The 19,055-nt window shown below is 46.1% G+C and overlaps 2 protein-coding genes and 1 long non-coding RNA gene across 5 annotated transcripts in view; 1 reads left to right on the plus strand and 2 right to left on the minus strand.

Moving 5' to 3' along the window:
- ppp3cca (protein phosphatase 3, catalytic subunit, gamma isozyme, a) overlaps nucleotides 1–5,143 on the plus strand; it is a 40,434-nt gene extending 35,291 nt beyond the window's left edge. The window contains exons 13-14 of one of the 3 annotated variants that reach the window (XM_052068259.1): nucleotides 583–609; nucleotides 2,498–5,143. In XM_052068259.1, coding sequence (XP_051924219.1) covers nucleotides 583–609; nucleotides 2,498–2,658 — 188 coding nt within the window. In that variant the 3' untranslated portion in view covers nucleotides 2,659–5,143. The remainder of the gene's footprint in view (nucleotides 1–582; nucleotides 610–2,497) is intronic. The other 2 variants (XM_052068260.1, XM_052068261.1) reach the window with 2 other exon arrangements.
- LOC127602290 (uncharacterized) overlaps nucleotides 1–8,333 on the minus strand; it is a 180,000-nt gene extending 171,667 nt beyond the window's left edge. Inside the window, exon 1 of the mRNA XM_052068360.1 lies at nucleotides 7,596–8,333. Within this exon, the coding sequence (XP_051924320.1) occupies nucleotides 7,596–8,165 (570 nt within the window). The 5' untranslated portion in view covers nucleotides 8,166–8,333. The remainder of the gene's footprint in view (nucleotides 1–7,595) is intronic.
- A 2,526-nt stretch (nucleotides 8,334–10,859) lies between these two features.
- LOC127602334 (uncharacterized) lies at nucleotides 10,860–11,770 on the minus strand. The gene is made up of 3 exons (XR_007962756.1): nucleotides 11,351–11,770; nucleotides 11,178–11,274; nucleotides 10,860–11,089 (listed from the first exon to the last, which is right to left on the minus strand). It is a non-coding gene; the product is annotated as an uncharacterized LOC127602334 (long non-coding RNA).
- Nucleotides 11,771–19,055: the final 7,285 nt, after the last annotated feature.

Raw genomic sequence — 19,055 nt, forward strand, 5'->3', positions numbered from 1 at the left:
GTGAGAATGTGCCACGCACATAACTTCATTTTACACCTATGGTGCTCTCCCATTTTTTTCCCTGGTGAAAACCGTCAGACGGTGGAGTAGCTAGACCCTCTTGAAAAATATGGCAGTCTCCAGCACTTTCACACCTGCCCCCAACAGTGCACGCAATTGTGTTAAGAGTTGGCAAACATGCAATTTAGCGGCTGTTGGAGATCTTAGTAAATAAAGCCCTTAGTGCTCAGCCACGCCCCTGCTCTCTATTTCTAAATCCTCTTTCAAGACCCTTTAACACTGGCTGCAGACTCTTAAATGTCGAACCGGCACCTCCTCTCTCATTCCCAGCCGTTCACCCAACGCGATGTTTACATGCATAGTTTTTCTCTGCCGGTAATAGGCCAAAACATTGTCTGTGACATTGTGGTTGACCAACTTGACCTATCCTCTATGTTTCGCCATCAGCTGACGACTGTTAATGACATCGAGGCTTGACTTGAATGACGTATTTGCTGGCTGTGTTATTTGCTGCATTGTAACGTCTCCCCTTTTTCCTTCTTCCCCCGCCCCCGCCCTGTCCCCAACTCCATTTTAACATAGCTACTCTTGAGGCAGCTAAAGCAAAAGGTACGCATGGCTTTTGGATTCAATTCTAATGTTTGTGTCCTCTCTATTATTCACATTAACAGTTGTACATACGTTTGCAGTATTGTGGAGACTGTAATTGACGGTTACTCTTGCATTATCAGTGTCTTTTTAGCTTCTGCTTTTAGACTTGTTTTTCAAGAAATGTACACTCAGTGGACAAGAAAGGGACTCTAATCATGGGGGGGGGGGGGGGGGTCTTGCCTACATTGGCTCCCAACACAGAGAAAAAGCCTGTTAAGACCTTGCTAAGACCTGGGACATCCCTTCTCTGGATATTTTCAGCAGCTAATCCTGTTACACCATTTGGGTGTTGCTCGATTGTCTGCCCCTCCTGGTTGGTTTGTGGGCTAATCAGCTCAATTCCTGCAAGGTCAAACACACTAGGGCACGTTACGGAAAAGACAACATTTTCAACCAAATGCATCGGCACCTAGGTTCAAGCCATTACTCTTGAAAACTAGCTTATTTAGTGGTTTTAAAATGCTTTGTCGCCTAGGTTGCTATTTCCACTTTGGACTCTGTGGGCTTTTTTTTCCACAGTGGCAAAACTGCTTCCCAAATAAATTCATTTTTGTGCTACAGACTTAACTGATAAACTGAATATTTTATTGAAAAAAAACACTCAAATTAAGGGTTAAAACACACAAGCTACTTGTACAAACATAAAAAGTAAGAAGTTCTTGTTTTTTAAGTAAATGAGATTGATCTTATTTACGTAATTGCTTTCAGATTTTATATGTATTTATTTTGATTGAACTCTCCATCACTCCATTGTTTGTTTCTTTCATTTCGGGATGCTTCGACAGACAATTACTTTGATGTAACTTCACTTCAGGAAAGCAAACAGTTTCACAAGCAAACTGAATTAGCTTCATTTCAATTTGAGGGGGCGGGCGGCGGCAGTTACTCTGTTCTTGATCCAGAAATTGCCAGACGGATATTAAGTGAGATTCTTCCACTCCAAACTCATTAAAGGATCCTGCTTTATGCACTGGGGCACAGTCAAGCGGGAACACTTTGAGAAACTTTTCCCACAATGTTGGACGCATAGAATTGTCCAAAGGTCTTGGTGAGCTCAAGAATTCAGAAAACGATTGCGTCTTCTGATTGATTGGTTGATGGAGTGAAAAGATGTGTTTGAGCTTCCAGGAACAATATTTCGACCCCGCACTCTGTAACAGTCGAACAAAGAAAATTATCATGACAAAAACAGTCCCGCTTTAAAAATAAACATCCTGCAGATATGTTGACGTGCATCAGGACACCGATTAGCGACATGACAGCTCACAAGGTGACAGACATCTGATCGTGCAAGAGAACTGTTGAATATTCGATACTCGGCATGTTTTTCGATAACTCCTGCAGTGTTTGTTGCCGTTTTAACTTGCTAGTATAAGAATGACTCAATCATTTGTCCAACACTCCCTCACAAGTTTATTTTTCGTTTGCTCACCTTTTCTGTCTGGTTTCCATGGCTGTTTCGGGAACACGACCGTAAGTCAACCGAGCATGTCGTTTAAATGTCGTAGGTTTTTGGACACTCCCAAGTTATTGTGCATGTGTTGTATTCACTGCCCACTTGTGCTGCGTTAGGCTGATACTGTGTCGTTAAAAAAAATAAAAACAAATTATACAAGGACAGCAGAAGAGCATGGTGCACATCTGAGACAGCAGCCACTCAAGTACCGCCCACTTGTGCTGCGTTAGGCTGATACTGTGTCGTTAAAAAAAATAAAAACAAATCTACAAGGACAGCAGAAGAGCATGGTGCACATCTGAGACAGCAGCCACTCAAGTACCGGTAGCTTTCTTTATGGCATGATTGTGTCTTTTAGTCATTTTGTTTTGTTTTCTTTTTGCCCTTCAGCCATCCAAGGCTTCTCTCCTACGAGGAAGATTCGTAATTTCGAGGAGGCACGTGGCCTGGACAGGATAAACGAAAGGATGCCGCCTCGCAAAGACGGCCAGCAGCCGGACGGCACCACCGTCAATACCAGCGCAGCCAACAAGAACGGCACTAACGGATAGGCCATAGAAGCCGCGCCTAAAAGCCCCCCCCCCACTCCTCCCGACGCTTCTTCGCCATCCCGCTCCACCTCGCTTTGCTGTCCCGTCCATCCCTTTGTCAGTCTCCTCCCCAGGAAGCGCCTGTCCATCTTCTGTGTGCATGCTGAAAGGAAGTAGACACGGTAGGTGGTGAAAAACAAAAGGAGACTACTCTGCTAGCAAAAGTTCTTTGGAGAAAAAGAGAAAAAAGAATCTTTGGGGGATATTATTTATTAAAGGGATATACTAGATGTCTCGTAGCACCTGGTGAACGAATGGAGACATTTTGCAGTTGCTGTACACTGAAGTCCATGCTTATTCATGTCGCAGTTATACAGGATAGATCAATATGATAAATTGAATTTGGTAAGATGAAGCTTTTGCCTAATTCAGTTGTTAGTTTGCTGTTGTCAATGTGTGTGTGTCAATGGATACGTTGAAGCATGAATTCTGTAGCCCCAGCATCCCCATTTTGAAGTCAAGATATGAAGTGGGGTACACTGCTTCTAGTGGTGGGGAGGAGAGGGGGGACTATTTTATACTTTGAGCAGAAATGTGATGTCTTATGAAATGTTCACAAAACTTTGGTGAAGCCCAAAGATATGGAAGTATTTTGTTCTCTCTCAGTCACAGTGTCCTGTATTATCATTAGTGAAGGAAACAGATTGAAAATGAAGATAGAATGCTTTTTGTGCCGTAGGCCTAATAGGTGTTAGTTGACATGATGGCAGCTAGGACGTTTGCTCCCACCGAAACCAAATTAGGGGACGTACAGAACACCACGACACAAGGCGCCTCGTTCCGGCACCACAGTCCTCCCCCATTCTGGATGGAAGCACATTCAGAAACTGTATCAAGACAAACCAGTTTAACCATCCATTCATCCATTTTCTAATCCACTTTTCCTCATGAGGATCGCGGGTCCGTTTAAACAAAAGAGGACATTTTTGCCCAAGAAGCAGCGGAGCCGTTGGGCACACTCACTGATTCTAGACTTTTATTAAGGAGTGAAATATTTCTGTATTTCAAGGAAATACAGCAGCGGAAACTGCTGCTTTATTGTCAAACTCATTTTTAGGTCTTTCTGTTGCTTTACGCACGCTGTACAAGTGTCTCCATCTCCTGTTAATTATACAGGATGCAGACGTGTGTGTGTGTGTGAGTGTGTGTGTGTGCGCGCGCGGCTTTTCTCCCTTCCCCCCATCCCCCTCAAAAAATTGTGACTACTGTGTTTAAGAATTAAAAAAAGCTTGTTAAATGACTGTAATATGTTGAATGGAGACACAATAGACTGATGTTCACATTTGGAGCGCTCCCACTACCACATGTTTGACAAGGCTTAGCAGTCAACTTCTGGTTGATTTGCCTCCTGCAGGTTCCTTTTTACAAGCTAGGGTGGGAGCCACGTAATAGTCGCTGTGATTTCCTGCTGTCTGTGAAGTTTTCCCGTAGCTTGGCTCACACTTTTGCGCTGACCACCTTCACTTAATCTTCATTGGCACCCAAAGAACCCTTTAAGACTCGCTTTTACCTTTTACTAGAAGTTACAATGGAGGAGGAGTTGGGTCACTTATATGTGCAATATTTGTTTGTTTGTTTGCTTAAAAAAATAAAAGGGAAAACAGTCAAGCCACAGATTTTAGAGATTTTTTTCTCATATACTGTATATAATGCTTACATTGTTTTTGCAGGTATGTTCATACTGTATGTGACCCAGAGCCTCCTCTCGTTTCAACTGGTGCTATTCTAGACCCAATGCTTAGTTTCTGGCACTTGAGTAATGGTTGGGTGACTTCAGTGAAAGAATATGCTCTCTTTGTGAAAAAAATGTCCCTTGATTTCATTTAATGAGTTGTTTGCACTCGTTTGGGCAGACCTGAAGATATGTACTGTATGTGTGCGAAAATGCAAACACAGTCAAGCCATGCAACATTAGTGAGTAAGAGTTCCCAAAGCCCGGATCCCACTCTGTGGCGAACATCGTGAATAGGTCGCAAATGGTCACAAAGACGTTCGCCAGACATTTGGCAACAGGTTGGTCGCAAACAGTCTTTCTTGTTGCAAGGAAGTTTTGAACACAATTCCCAAATTTCTTGGCGACAATCAACATTCAACGACGCTCACAAACGCTCCCAAGCCTTCGCCACTCAGTGGGATACAGGGCTTAAGTTAAGTATTGCACTTTGATCTAATGTACACAACTTTTCAGTATTGAATTTTAAGTTAATCGTAATGTAATGTTTCTTTGAAAGGTGAAGCTTTATTGGGTTACTCACACAGTATACTGACCTGTTAGGTCTTATAATTCACATATCTTGCAGAATGTAAAAAAAAAAAAAAAACGAATAACTGCTAACAAAGAATCTTCTACTGGTGAAAGTGTACCGTGCGTATCATGCAAGGCCATGAAATCTACATAGATGTATCACTTGAAAGCAAATAAATTTAAATCCTGTGTTTTATTTCATTTGTGTGCCGATTCTTACAGTAAAACCTCATTTCACCTGCAACATTGTTCGAAATTACTCGTGAGGATGTCAGTACTAACTCATACCAACTTGCAAATGTTTCCAAAGAAGTACAGTAGCTTGAACTTGCCTCTTGATGGATTTGAGCTATTATCTTGCCAGGTTTGTTTCTTAACAAACATTAAGTGAGAAATGACAAGCGAATATGGTTGAAAAAGCTGTTGTTCTCACGACTCACTGCAATTGCTACAATTCAACAGCTTGTTTGTCACATGTATCCGCCCCCCCCAAAAAAAAACAAACAACTGGATGAACTCAAAGTTTCAAGGCGACAAATTGGACAATCCAACTACATGTTTTGAAGTTTTGCTATTGTGTTCATTGACTTCACCTGCATTTTACACCAAAGAAAGACTTTTCAAAATGTTTGTCCTTTTTATTTAACCTTGACTAAAAGATAAAAGTAAAAACAGCTTCCTTGCTTTGTTGTGACAACATTGTTGTCGTATTATTATTATTATTATATATGCCGGTAATCTATATTTTATTATTATTTAAAGTGTTTTCCACTTCAATTCCGGGTAAAGTTCTTTTTTTTTTTACAGTGAATCTTATGTACACTACACTGATGCTATTTGTATTATGAAGCTGGAGATGGCACAAATAGGAAGCAAAGAGGCAATTCCTCATTGCAAATACAATACTACCAATATCCCGGTTTATTGGTAAAATTCCTGCAACACTGTGAACTAAGTTGGTCAACTAGCGCTTTGGGAATTGTTACCACAGATTCATTTGTTCATTGTCACATTGTTGAGTGTGGTAATTATTTTACATTAAGCAATCAAATCAATGCAGCCTTTCAGCCGGCCGGCGAGGCTTCACACGTAATATTTTCCGGGTTCTGCCGAAATGACGTGCGGCTCGATACAAGCTTCGTGGAAACGCCCCTCCCATTACTCGACACAAGCTTCAGAGCCACGGCCCATTTCGTCCCATCACTAATTGTAACACATTGAATAGGAATCAAATCAACATCAATCTAATATTTGGTGCATTCGTTTAACTTGCCCAGGGTTGGCTTTTTTCTGTGTGACAGCCGGTCCTTTTTCTCCTGGTCGTTTGCGCTCTCCCGCAATATTGTACCAATCCCTTTTCCCATCTTGAGTCTTCGTATAATTCCAACATCATTCAAATGACTTTTCTGCTGAATGTGTCGCTTGAGGTACAGTAGTCCAGCTTCCATTTAGTCCATATTTTGCCGCTTACAACCTTAGCTTTGCTGCATGTTTGCACTAGAAAAAGAAAAGAGCTCACCTTCTTTCACTGCTTGTTCTATTGTCACATACTCCGACAGCCATTCCAATTTAAAAGAACCGCAGTTCATTCTTATATTGGTTTGGGGAGTCGACGTATCTCATTCACTGCCCACTCGTTTTGCACTGATAGGGGATTAGCATTTGCGTCACTTATCGCTGCTTGCGTCACTTATCGCCGCCACACTGTTATTGTCATGGAGCAGAGAACATGCGCAAGTACTGTCAATACCATGATTGGCTGCATAGTGTCATTGCATCGTGTTGTGTGATTGGCTGGACACCTGTCACTCACTGAATAACAGCAAATTGATAGAGAATAAAAAGTTATACGTATATTTAATTCCTTTGCAGTGTGTTCACTGTGTCAGATAGATTTTCTTGTGCGCTGAGAGTGTGCGACCAGCGCGTAGTTGCACAGTTTATAGGGTTAGTGCCGTTACATATCCGGTAAACGTAAATCTAAATGAAAGATAACTTTCATTGTATTGTCTCACGTCGGAAACTTCGCTTGTCTCGAAGCATAAGGCAGTTTCCGAGCTGCTGCTGCTCTATACCGGTATGGAAGAGTATTACTCTTCCAGGCGATCGACTGCAATTATTATTTTCAAATAATTTCCCACGGCACACAAGCCAATATCTGGTGTGCCGCGGCACAGGGTTTGAAAAACATTGAATTACGTCATTATTACATATTTTGTGAATCAAAATGATTCTGTGACTAGGTCTGAAGGGTTCCTTCTTAGTCTTGTATTTGATGATTCAAAGACAAAGCAGTGAGAAGAATGAGTTGGTCGTGACAGACATTTTTCATGTTTATTCATGTTGACACAGCTAATGGAAAAATAGATGCATATATACTGTACATACACACACACACACACATACAATATAAATGTAAAAAAAATCCTCGTCTCACCCCCCCTCGGGTGGTGTCCGTCCCTCATTCAGCTCGGGTCCTCTACCAGAGGCCAGGAAGCTTGAGGGTTCTGCGCAGTATCCTTGCTGTTCCCAGCACTGTTCCCAGCACTGAGATGTCCGATATTGTTCCCCGGATCTGTTGCAACCACTCATCTAGTTTGGGGGTCACTGCCCCCAGTGCTGCGACCACCACAGGCCCGACTGTCACCTTTACCTTCCAGGCTCTCTCCAGCTCCTCTCTGAGCCCTTGGTATTTCTCGAGTTTCTCGTGTTCCTTCTTTCTGATGTTTCCATCACTTGGGACCGCTACATCCACTACAACGGCTTTCCTCTTCCCTTTATCTATGATCACGATATCTGGTTGGTTCGCCATTACCATCTTGTCAGTCTGGATCTGGAAGTCCCAGAGGATCTTCGCTCTGTCATTCTCCACCACCTTCGGAGGTGTTTCCCATTTTGACCTTGGGGTTTCCAGTCCATACTCCGCACAGATGTTTCGGTAGACTATGCCAGCCACCTGGTTATGGCGTTCCATGTAGGCTTTCCCTGCCAGCATCTTACACCCTGCAGTTATGTGTTGGATCGTCTCAGGTGCCTCTTTGTACAACCTACACCTTGGGTCTTGTCTGGTGTGGTATATCTGGGCCTCAATGGCTCTGGTGTTCAGGGCCTGCTCCTGAGCAGCCAGGATGAGTGCCTCTGTGCTGTCCTTCAGGCCAGCCCTCTCTAGCCACTGATGGGACTTCTTGAGATCGGCCACTTCAGTTATGGTCCGGTGGTACATCCCGTGTAGGGGCTTGTCCTCCCATGATGGTCCCTCTTCCAGCGCCTCATCCTCTGTTCCCCATTGTCTGAGGCATTCTCTGAGTACGTCATCCGTTGGAGCCTTCTCCTTGATGTAATCATGGAGCTTGGATGTTTCATCCTGGACAGTGGTTCTCACACTCACTAGTCCCCGGCCTCCTTCCTTCCGGCTTGCGTACAGTCTCGGGGTGCTGGATTTGGGATGGAACCCTCCATGCATGCTTTGGAGCCTTCGGGTCTTAACGTCCGTGGTCTGAATCTCTTCCTTTGGCAACTTTATTATTCCTGCAGGGTATCTGATCACTGGCAGGGCATAGCTGTTTATTGCCCGGGTCTTATTCTTGCCATTGAGCTGGCTTCTTAGGACTTGCCTCAGCTGGAGGTATTTGGCTGTAGCCGCTTCCTTGTTGCCAGTTCGAGGTTGCCATTGGCTTGTGGTATACCGAGGTACTTGTACCTGTCCTCAATGTCTGCTATTATTCCTTCAGGGAGTGAGACCCCTTCAGTGCGGACTACCTTTCCTCTCTCAGTCACCGTCCGACTACATTTCTCAAGCCCGAATGACATCCCGATGTCGCTGCTGTAGATCCTGGTCGTGTGGATCAGGGAATCTATGTCCCTTTCGCTCTTAGCATACAGCTTTATGTCATCCATGTAGAGGAGGTGACTGATTGTAGCTCCATTTCTGAGGCGGTATCCATAGTCTGTCTTGGTGATTACTTGGCTTAGGGGGTTCAGTCCTATGCAGAACAGCAGTGGGGAGAGTGCATCATCTTGGTATATGCCACATTTGATGGACACTTGGGTAAGTGGCTTGCCATTGGCTTCAAGTGTGGTTTTCCACATCCTCATCGAGTTCGCAACGAAGGCTCTTAGGGTCCTGTTCACCTTATACAACTCCAAGCATTCAGTGATCCATGTATGTGGCATCGAGTCATAGGCTTTCTTGTCATCAATCCAGGCTGTGCACAGGTTGGTACGTCGGAACCTGCAGTCTTGTGCGACTGTTCTGTCAACTAGGAGCTGATGTTTGGCTCCTCTGGTATCTCTACCAATTCCCTTCTGTGCTTTGTTCATGTATTGATCCATGTGTCCACTTATCTTAGCCGCAATGATGCCTGACATGAGCTTACATGAGCTTCCATGTTGTGGAGAGACAGGTTATTGGCCGATAGTTGGATGGGACTGCACCCTTCGAGGGATCATTCATGATCAGGATCGATCGCCCTTCGGTTAGCCATCCTGGGTGAGTCCCATCACTCAGCAGCTGGTTCATTTGTTCTGCTAGGCGCTCATAGAGTGCTGTGAGTTTCTTTAGCCAGTAGGTCTCGGAGATGGGTGAGATGCGATATATATATATATATTATATATATATGTATCTATGTATGTATGTGTGTGTGTGTGTTATTAATAACATCTATAATTACAAATATGATATACAAATATCATTGATTTCATTCTATTCAATAATACTCTACAATCAGAAAGAAGATAATCATGGTCTTCTCTGGGGCAGCCCGGTAGTCCAGTGGTTAGCACGTCGGCTTCACAGTGCAGAGGTTCGATTCCAGCTCCGGCCTCTCTGTGTGGAGTTTGCATGTTCTCCCCGGGCCTGCGTGGGTTTTCTCCGGGTGCTCCGGTTTCCTCCCACATTCCAAAAACATGCATGGCAGGCTGATTGAACACTCTAAATTGTCTCTAGGTGTGAGTGTGAGCGTGGATGGTTGTTCGTCTCAGTGTGCCCTGTGATTGGCTGGCAACCAATTCAGGGTGTCCCCCGCCTGCTGCCCGAAGACAGCTGGGATAGGCTCCAGCACCCCCCGCGACCCTAGTGAGGATCAAGCGGCTCGGAAGATGAATGAATGAATGGTCTTTTCTGTGACATAATTGTGACCAGTAAGAATTGACTTCAATCAATCATTCTCATCTCTCATTCGATGTTTCAAAGTATTATCTCGGTGTCTGTTGCTGTATCTGGCAGTTGAGAGACGACAGTCCAGGAAGTGCACAAAGGGAGACCCTTTGGGTGATGGAACCAGGTCTGCTTTTCCGACTTGTAGGTGTAGCAATGCCATTGCTTCATTTTAATTGCCGTCACGGACCTTTTGATCTTATCTGAAACAACGTAACACAAAACAAGAATGGAAATTCAATGCGAGATCGGTTTCTTATTGATTTGAGTGATACATGAACTCATTTACTTTGTATGTGTGATTGAAACTGTTCACAAGTTATTTGAAAACAAATATTAGGTCTTTTGCGGGTATGAAAAACATTTTCTTGATTAAAAAAATAATAATAAAGCAATGGTTGCAACTAATGACAGAAAGTACACATGTGATGGGCCGAAGCTGAACTTTCAACAATGATTTCATATTCTAATTGATCTCTTTCTCTTACCTATGAAACTGGCCACTGCTGGCTCACAGTCCATCTTGGCGGTAAGCTTCTCTTCAAGCATTTGTGGCATCTGACCTGTAATGTGCAGCAAAAGCAAAGAAATTCAATCTCAACAAGACTGAGTCTGTGAAGACTATCAGCTGAGTTATTTGCATTTTTACCAATGTGGTGGGCGTTTTCTGTGAAGCAGAGAAGGACATCCATCTCCAGTTGGAGGCGTTTATCTGCGTTGCTGTCCATCTTTGTAACTGCTCTGGACTGGAGGATGGTGTGAGCCAAGACTAACGACAAGTTAGTTCCGTCCATCTTATTCTTTGCACTTCTGGAATCAAACCCAGAAAGTAAGGATTAGCACATTGAGAGAAAAAAAGTTCTTCCTGAATCAGAATCACAAATATGCAAGCACCTCCGTTCTGGCAACTCCTTGAAGAATTTCTTCACCAGGCCGGCCAAGTCACAAGGACGACAGGCAGATAGGCACTCCTCACCAGAATCCAATTTTTTCTGGACATAGACAACAAAAATTCATGTCTGAAAGACTTTCCATAGGGTCAGCGATGATAAGTGAGAGCACAGTCAACCAATTACTCACCTGCAGTGTCTTCAAGTGACGAAGAGAGCCAGATATTCTAAACAGGCCCACTGCGTCGACATGCTCCAGCAAGTTCATGCTTGCATCCACCAGGAAACTAGAAGAACAGAGATATGTTTCATACTTGCAATTTGAGCAACATGCAATGCATGAAAACGACTGTATTCACTTACCAAGGGACACTCCCATACTCCATCTGAGAACACGGCATGCACCCCAAGGGCACACCAAAGCCCTTTGTCTGAGGACAAAAAAGGTCAGATGGAGAGCTCGATGAGAAATGAACATCATGAATCTGTAATATTTTCAGAAGCATTAAAACAGCAATAACTGTAAAACAGTGAACATGTTAAAATGATAATGTCGCCAGCTACCACGTTAACTGTTTAGGAATCTATACACTTATATGTCGTTGGACTGCTTCTCGGAATTGTATGTGCTGCTGTTGAATCACCGATGTGGAAACAGTGGTACTTTCGCCTTCTTTATTATATTATTACTATTTCAAATCATTTTAAAATCTCCGTATTTTACTTATGTATTTTCTAATTGAATTGTACTGTATTTTTTTTCTTCAAGAGCCTTGCGATTTTTGTTGTACCAGCAAAGCGGACGTTAGTGTAAACAAACGTCCAGCCCACCCGGGGGCTGTGATTGGTTGGTAGCGAGCGGCAGCGGGGGCCGCCCATTGGCTGATCAGTCTCGCGGCGCAAAATTCAAATGTCGGAGTTCTCAGAGGACATTTGTGATTGCTACAAATACTCCCCTGTTAGAAAGTCCTTGGCAGGCTGAGTCCGAATTAGGATAGTGATGAAAGTTCATGGTTGGGCGTGCAGGCGGTCGGGCGGGCGGACGGCGCGTCCGGCTCGAGTGATGGTCAGCGGCGCGGGTTCGTCGATTGAGACCCAATCCTGTCGACCATGGATGTTGAGGCGGTAGGCCTTGTCGTTACGTTGCTCCACGGCGTACGGGCCGCGGTATGGTCGAGTTAGAGGCGGGCGGTGGGCGTCGTTCCTTACGAAAACGTGAGTACAGGTTAACAGCGACTTCGGTACTCGTCTGCTGCGCTGGTCTTGGTAGGTCTGGAGTACGGGTCGGTACTTTCCGACGGTGCGTCGGAGATCGGCGAGATAGGCCGTGGAGTCGGCGGCGTCTTGGCTGGACGGGAAGAACTCCCCGGGAACGGCGATGGTTTCACCGAATACCATCTCGTCTGAGGAGACACCGAGACCTTCTTTCGGAGTCGTCCGCATTCCGAGAAGTACCCAGGGCAATTGGGCACTCCAGTCTGGTCCGGTGCAGCGGGCCATGAGCGCTGCCTTCAACGTGCGGTGAGTGCGCTCGGCCATTCCGTTGGCGGCGGGGTTGAAAGCAGTCGTATGATGCACAGTCGTTCCCATGAGCTGACCAAGGGCGGTCCAGAGCTGTGACGTGAATGAAGAACCTCGGTCGGAGGTGATATCGTCAGGGACTCCGAATCTGCTGACCCAGCCTTGGAGAAGGGCGGCGGCGCAGTCTTGTGCAGTGGCTCCTTTCATTGGGATCGCCTCAGGCCATCGAGTCGACCGCTCGGTGGACGTGAAGAGATACTGGTAGCCGTCTGAAGGTGGCAGCGGTCCAACTATGTCGACGTGAAGATGGCCGAAGCGACGTCGGGGTTGTGGAAACTGGCCGATACCGGATTCTGTATGTTGGCCAATCTTACTGGCTTGGCATTGGAGGCAGTTGCGAGCCCAGGCTCGTACGTCTTTGTTGATTCCATGCCATACAAACTTCTCGGTCATCAGTTTGCCGGTTGATCTTCCAGACGGGTGTGATAAACCATGGATGATATCGAACATTTGACGTCGGAGCGTTTTCGGGATGAGTGGCCGAGGGCGTTGCCTGCTCACATCGCAGAGTAAGGTGCGTCCGTCGTCGCCAAACGGTACGTCTTCCCATCTCAGGCCTGTGACGGACTGACGATAGTCAGCGGTGCCCTTCTGATCAGCCACTTGGGCGTCGGCGATGGCTCCGTAGTCGACGCCAAGATGGACGGCGTTGATTTCCACTCGTGACAGGGCGTCGGCTACTGGATTCTTTTCACCAGGGACGTACTCTATCTCGCATCCGAATTCTGCGATGGCGGAGAGATGACGCTGCTGACGGACGGACCACGGGTCCCCAGCTTTGGTGAAGGCGTGTACGAGGGGGCGGTGGTCGGTACGGATCTTGAACGGCGTTCCTTCCAGCAGGTGGCGGAAATGTCGCACAGCCATGTATACGGCGAGAAGTTCGCGGTCGAACGTACTGTATCGGGTTTCAGGTTGGCGTAACTTCTGACTGAAGAATCCCAGAGGCTGCGGGATACCGTTGATGACCTGCTCCACCACACCTCCTACAGCAACGTTACTTGCGTCGGTCGTCAGTTGAAGCGGAGCCGCCGACTTCGGGAATGTCAATGTCGCGGCCTTGGCGAGGGCGGCTTTCGTAGCTTCGAACGATTTGCTCTGGGCGGGGGTCCATTTCAGGTGTTTCGGGTTGCCGCTGAGCGCATCGTATAGCGGGGCCATGACGTGGGCGAGGCGAGGCAGGAAACGATGGTAATAGTTCACCATCCCAGTGAACTCTTGGAGAGTCTTGATCGTTTTCGGCGTAGGGAACTTGTGGATGGCGTTGACTTTAGCGGGCAGGGGGCGGACTCCGGAAAGGTCGATCTCGTAACCAAGGAACTCTACTTTCGACGCGCCGAAAACGCACTTGTCTCGTCGTACTACCAAGCCGTTGTCGCGGAGCAGTTGGAGGACGTTTCGGACGTGGTCGTGATGTTCTGCCTTCGTCTTCGAATGGATGAGGATGTCGTCGACGTAACATACACAGTACGACAGTTCGCCGAGGATGCTGTCCATGAGGCGTTGAAAGGTGGCGCCGGAGTTGCGAAGACCGAACGTTGAGTAGTAGAAGACGTAGGAGCCGAACGGTGTGATGATCGCTGTTTTGGGGACGTCGGGCTCGTGGACGGGAACTTGAAAATAACCTTTCAATAGGTCCAGTTTCGTGAAGTATCTGGCGCCGTCCAACTCGTTGGTGATGTCCGCGATGTTGGGTAGGGGATAGTGATCCGGTTCCGTCTTCACATTCAGCAGGCGGTAGTCTCCACACGGCCGCCATGAACCGTCAGTCTTTTTTACCATGTGCAGCGGTGATGCCCATGGACTGGATGCTTTCTTGCAGAGTCCCATCCTTTCCATTTCGGCGAAAGCTTGTTTGGCGGCCTTGAGTTTGTCGGGCGAGAGGCGTCGGAACTTGGAATAGACGGGTGGTCCTTTTGTCTCAATATGGTGGAAGATTCCGTGTTTCGCTGCTTTCCCCGGCGTCTGGTGAAGTTCGGGTTTGAAGACGTCGGCGTACTCGGTTAGTAGGTGCTCGTATGGGTCGTTGGTTGTGATTGCACAGGCGTTGACGTTTTCTTGGACCTGGGCGACGAGGTCGGTGGACTGGAACGATTGGAGATTCAGCATTCTTCGGTTGCCGACATCGACCAGTAGGTTATGGTGGCTGAGGAAATCGGCTCCGAGCAGTGGTGTCCTCACGTCAGCGATAATGAAGTCCCAGGCGTATCGGCGGTTGGCGATCTTGATGTGGATGCGGCGGCATCCATACGTGGCGATGGGCGTACCATTGGCGGCCACGAGTTTGACTTGGCATGGCTGGTTGTGACGTCGGTTTTGGTCTGTGGCGGGGTAGATGGAGCGGCATGCTCCGGTGTCGACCAGGAATTCGCGATTGGAGATGGCATCGGTGACGTAGAACCCCTGGTTCGGGTTGGCGATCGTGCAAACGTAACTGTGATGAGGGCGCCACGCCGCCGGCGTTACTGTCGGCGGGTGGCCGTCGCGTTTTTTGAGAACTTGCAGTTCGGGAGGCAGTTTCTCGCGTCTCTGCCGAACTTGTCATGGTAGCTGCAAATACCAGACGGTAGCATGTAGCCGCGGGACCACTGGTTCTGGGGCGGAGCTCGACGGCGATCATGCGGTGGGCCTGGACGGTGGCGCACGGCATTGATTTCTCCGTCCACAATGGGCGGGGCTAGTGCGCTGCAGGCGGCGGCGACCGGCGTCGATTTCTCGGCGGCTCTGGTTGCGGTAATCAGGTCATCGGCTTTGGCGACTAGTGCGGACATTGACAGTGTATTGGCGTCGTGGAGGGCGGCGCGAACTGAGGACGGGATGGACTGCAGCCATAGTTCGCGCATGAGGTCGACTTTGCGAGGCTGGCCAGTAGACGGATCGGCACTGGGTAGTCGGGCGAGTGACTGCATCTCGTTCCACAAACTGAGAGCTGTGCGGTCGCCTAGATCCTGACTGGGCATGGCGAGCAGTCGTTTGGCGCGGGCGCTGACGGTAAGAGTATACTCTTTCAGCAGGTGATCTTTCAACGAGTCGTACGTGATTTCGTCGTCTTGTTGGTCCAACCATGCCGAAACGTGCTGGAAAACGCCGTCGGGGACGGCTTTAAGACGTAGTCCGCTTTTGTTCTCGGATCTGTGACTTTCCGGAGGCGGAATTGTACTTCGGCCCGGCGAAACCAGGAAACGGGTTCCTGAGTGCTGAAAGGCGGCAGTTTCACCGAGACGGCGTGGATTGTGAGGTTGTTGTCGGACGGCGTCTGCGGCGGTGGAGTTGTCGACATCTTGAGTCTCGAAGGTTGCGTGTTGAGAACGGCGAAGGGTCACCAGTTGTAAGGAGCGACGGCCCGGCGAAGTGAAGTGAAGTACTCGAAGAGCGGTGGTACACTGTTTTATTTCAGCAAACGTACGATCATTTATATACCAGCAAAGCGGACGTTAGTGTAAACAAACGTCCAGCCCACCCGGGGGCTGTGATTGGTTGGTAGCGAGCGGCAGCGGGGGCCGCCGATTGGCTGATCAGTCTCGCGGCACGAAATTCAAATGTCGGAGTTCTCAGAGGACATTTGTGGTTGCTACAAGTCAATCTACTTGATTACAGCCTCCGTACTTTCTTCAGTGCGACCAACTCCATTGCCCTGTTGATCTTCTTTTGACAGGTTGCCGCGCTCGAAAGCAGTTAAGCATGCGCCTGTTACGATTGGCTGGGCCAACTTTCCACCTTTTCAACAAGCATAGGTAATCTAATCTCCAGCAAACTGTCAAATTATGCCCTCAAATATTAATATAATGGGAGAAAATTAAGCAAAGACATCGGAAGCTGCAGTGAGCTTGCCATTATGAAGAAAAGGAGGCAAGTGGCATTCAGCTAATGTTAGCTGGTACTTGCAGGTTAAAACAACAATAATGCCAACAAAATATTTGGATGTCAGGCAAAAAAAAACTCACATTCACAAGTCAAACAAACAGATCAAACGATGTCTAATTCACCAATCTTCAGGCTGATAGCGTCCGTATTTTCTTGAGTGCAACCACGTTGGTTGCACTGAGCTCTTTTGATGAACGGCCACCCTCGAAAGCGGTTTCAGCATGAGCACGGTGCGATTGGCTGAGCCAACTTTCCACCTTTTCAACAAGTATACGTAATCGCACCTCCAGTAAACTGTCATATGATGATGTCAAATACTAATATAATGGGAGAAAATTAAGCAAAGTACATCGGAAGCAGGAGTAGTGAGGTTAAGTGCAATCGTGTCATCACTCCTGTGGATGCATTAAACATAAAACACCACTAGAGGTCGGTAAAAGCACCCTTCCACGTTTTTGCAAATTCTGCAGTTGCACAGTCAACAGTACTGTATAGGTCCCTCTTCCTCAACTGGCGGACCGCGATCCACGACCGGACTGCCGACCTCCTCTGTCCGGGCTTCCTCTGTCCGGATCCCTCGGCAAATTGTATAAAATAATAAATTATAAAGTAATTTTTACGTTATACATTTTCTATTTTTGGACTATAATCTGCGCATTACCGCGATCGCTTGTTAAAATTATCCGTTGTATTATTTGAGTGCACGAACAGATGTATTGCTGAGGACGCAGCAGCGCGACTGTTCTTGTATAATGTTTGACGAGCCGGCTGAGCAGGGCATGTCGGCGATAACGATGCGCTGATTGGCTCCTCTGAACTTAAGGTGTGCCCATACATAAGCGTCAGCATATACGATGCGCTGATTGGCTCCTTTGAATTTAAGGTGTGTCCACACATAAGAGTAAGGCATTCAAAATGGATGATTGTGTCAGGAAACAGACGCATGCGTGACGCCACAGCGTGCTCACAGCTTCAGCACAGGAGAGCCGCACACAGAGAATTAGACAAGACGAATCGCGGGAGGTTTCGATTGTGTGCAGTTTTTCTTTGCAGCTGTTTAACAGCAGAACATCGCAACATGGTAAATGAACATCCCAATGGCGTCCTCAAATAATATTTGCATGCCTCAGACATTGCATTCACCTTTAGTGGAAGAAAAGCACTGCACATTCCTGTGCTCCCTTGTGTCAGTATTTAAAATGGTTCTTAACTCCTCTTCTGATATATTTTTCAGTGATTTCAGAGGGGATATGAAAAGGGGAATTGTACAAATGAAAATAATATTTTTGTTTTCATGTTTAGTATTTATTTTGGTAAACAACAGACAAGTCAAGTCCTGTTTAACAAAGTTAAAGTAAAAATGTCTTATTTCCCTAAAAGGGCGATTTCTATTATTAAGCAGGCACAACTTAACAAAATAAAAGAGTTCCTGTGCCTCAACACAATACCTCTCATTTGCTGTGTACTGGCAAAGTGATTAATTGTTATTTTCATGCACCCCATTATTGGTTGGTTGTGAGGAGTGTTGATTTGTATAAGCTTGGCTTGACCATACTAAATGGGCATATAGCCCTGCTCCCCATGACCGCCGTGCATGGGACCGGACCTTGGTCTTATAAAAAAAAAGTGGGCCGACAGCATTTCTAGTTGAGGACCACTGGTATAGGTCATAGCCTTGGCATTAAATTATTTTTTTCAGTATTTTTATACACTTGTTGTAGTAAGGCGTTGAATGTACATTTGTGTGGGATCTACGGTGTTTTTACCACATGTTTACTGCATTAAATCAGCGTTTCAATTCTTTCTTGAGTCCTTCGCTGGAAAATGGGGAGATGAACAAATCACGCCATTTTGTGGGTAAAAGATTGGAAAAGTATGTTTCGTGACTGATGAAAAAATACATTTTTTATTTCACCAAAATATAATTCATACAGCGATCCATGTTACACAAATCTGTGGATGTGACTTGGGGAAAATAAATATATATTTTTATGGCAATGACTATCGTGGAGCAATTCACATTTTTTTAAGAAATGGCATCTGGTCCATAATCTACAAAAAACGTCAGTTAGATCAGTGTTTTTCAATCTTTTTCGAGTCAAGGCACATTTCTTTCATTGAAAAAATCCCGCGGCATACCACTCCCTGAAAATGTAAAAAAAAAAGCAGATTTTAACAATTAAGTGTTATATTGTTACGTGTTTTATGTTATGTGTTGTGTTTATTATTTTACTTTATGTTAACCGTTTTGTAAAGCGCTTTGTTACAGCTGCCGCTGTTGTGAAAGCGCTCTATAAATCAGTATGTATTGTATTGTATTGTACTATATGTACATGCTTTTCTGACTTTTTATGTCCCACATATTCTATAAATATATTAGATTTTTAAATGACAGCATGTGCAGGACGTGTAATAAAATGTCTATTCTTGGGGATTTAATGAGGAAACGCCAATGTCTCCCGTGTGAGGCCGATAACTGCTTGCCATAATTTATGTGTGCATGCTTGCTTGAAGCAAGAAGGGAGCGATGACTCACGTGACTCTTGCAGCTGCTGTTCCCATGCATTTGAGCAGGAGATATGCAAAGCCAGCTATTTCAACGCTGAAATCATTTAAATTATTG

This window comes from Hippocampus zosterae, chromosome 6, assembly GCF_025434085.1.
Source record: "Hippocampus zosterae strain Florida chromosome 6, ASM2543408v3, whole genome shotgun sequence".
Lineage (NCBI taxonomy): Eukaryota > Metazoa > Chordata > Actinopteri > Syngnathiformes > Syngnathidae > Hippocampus > Hippocampus zosterae.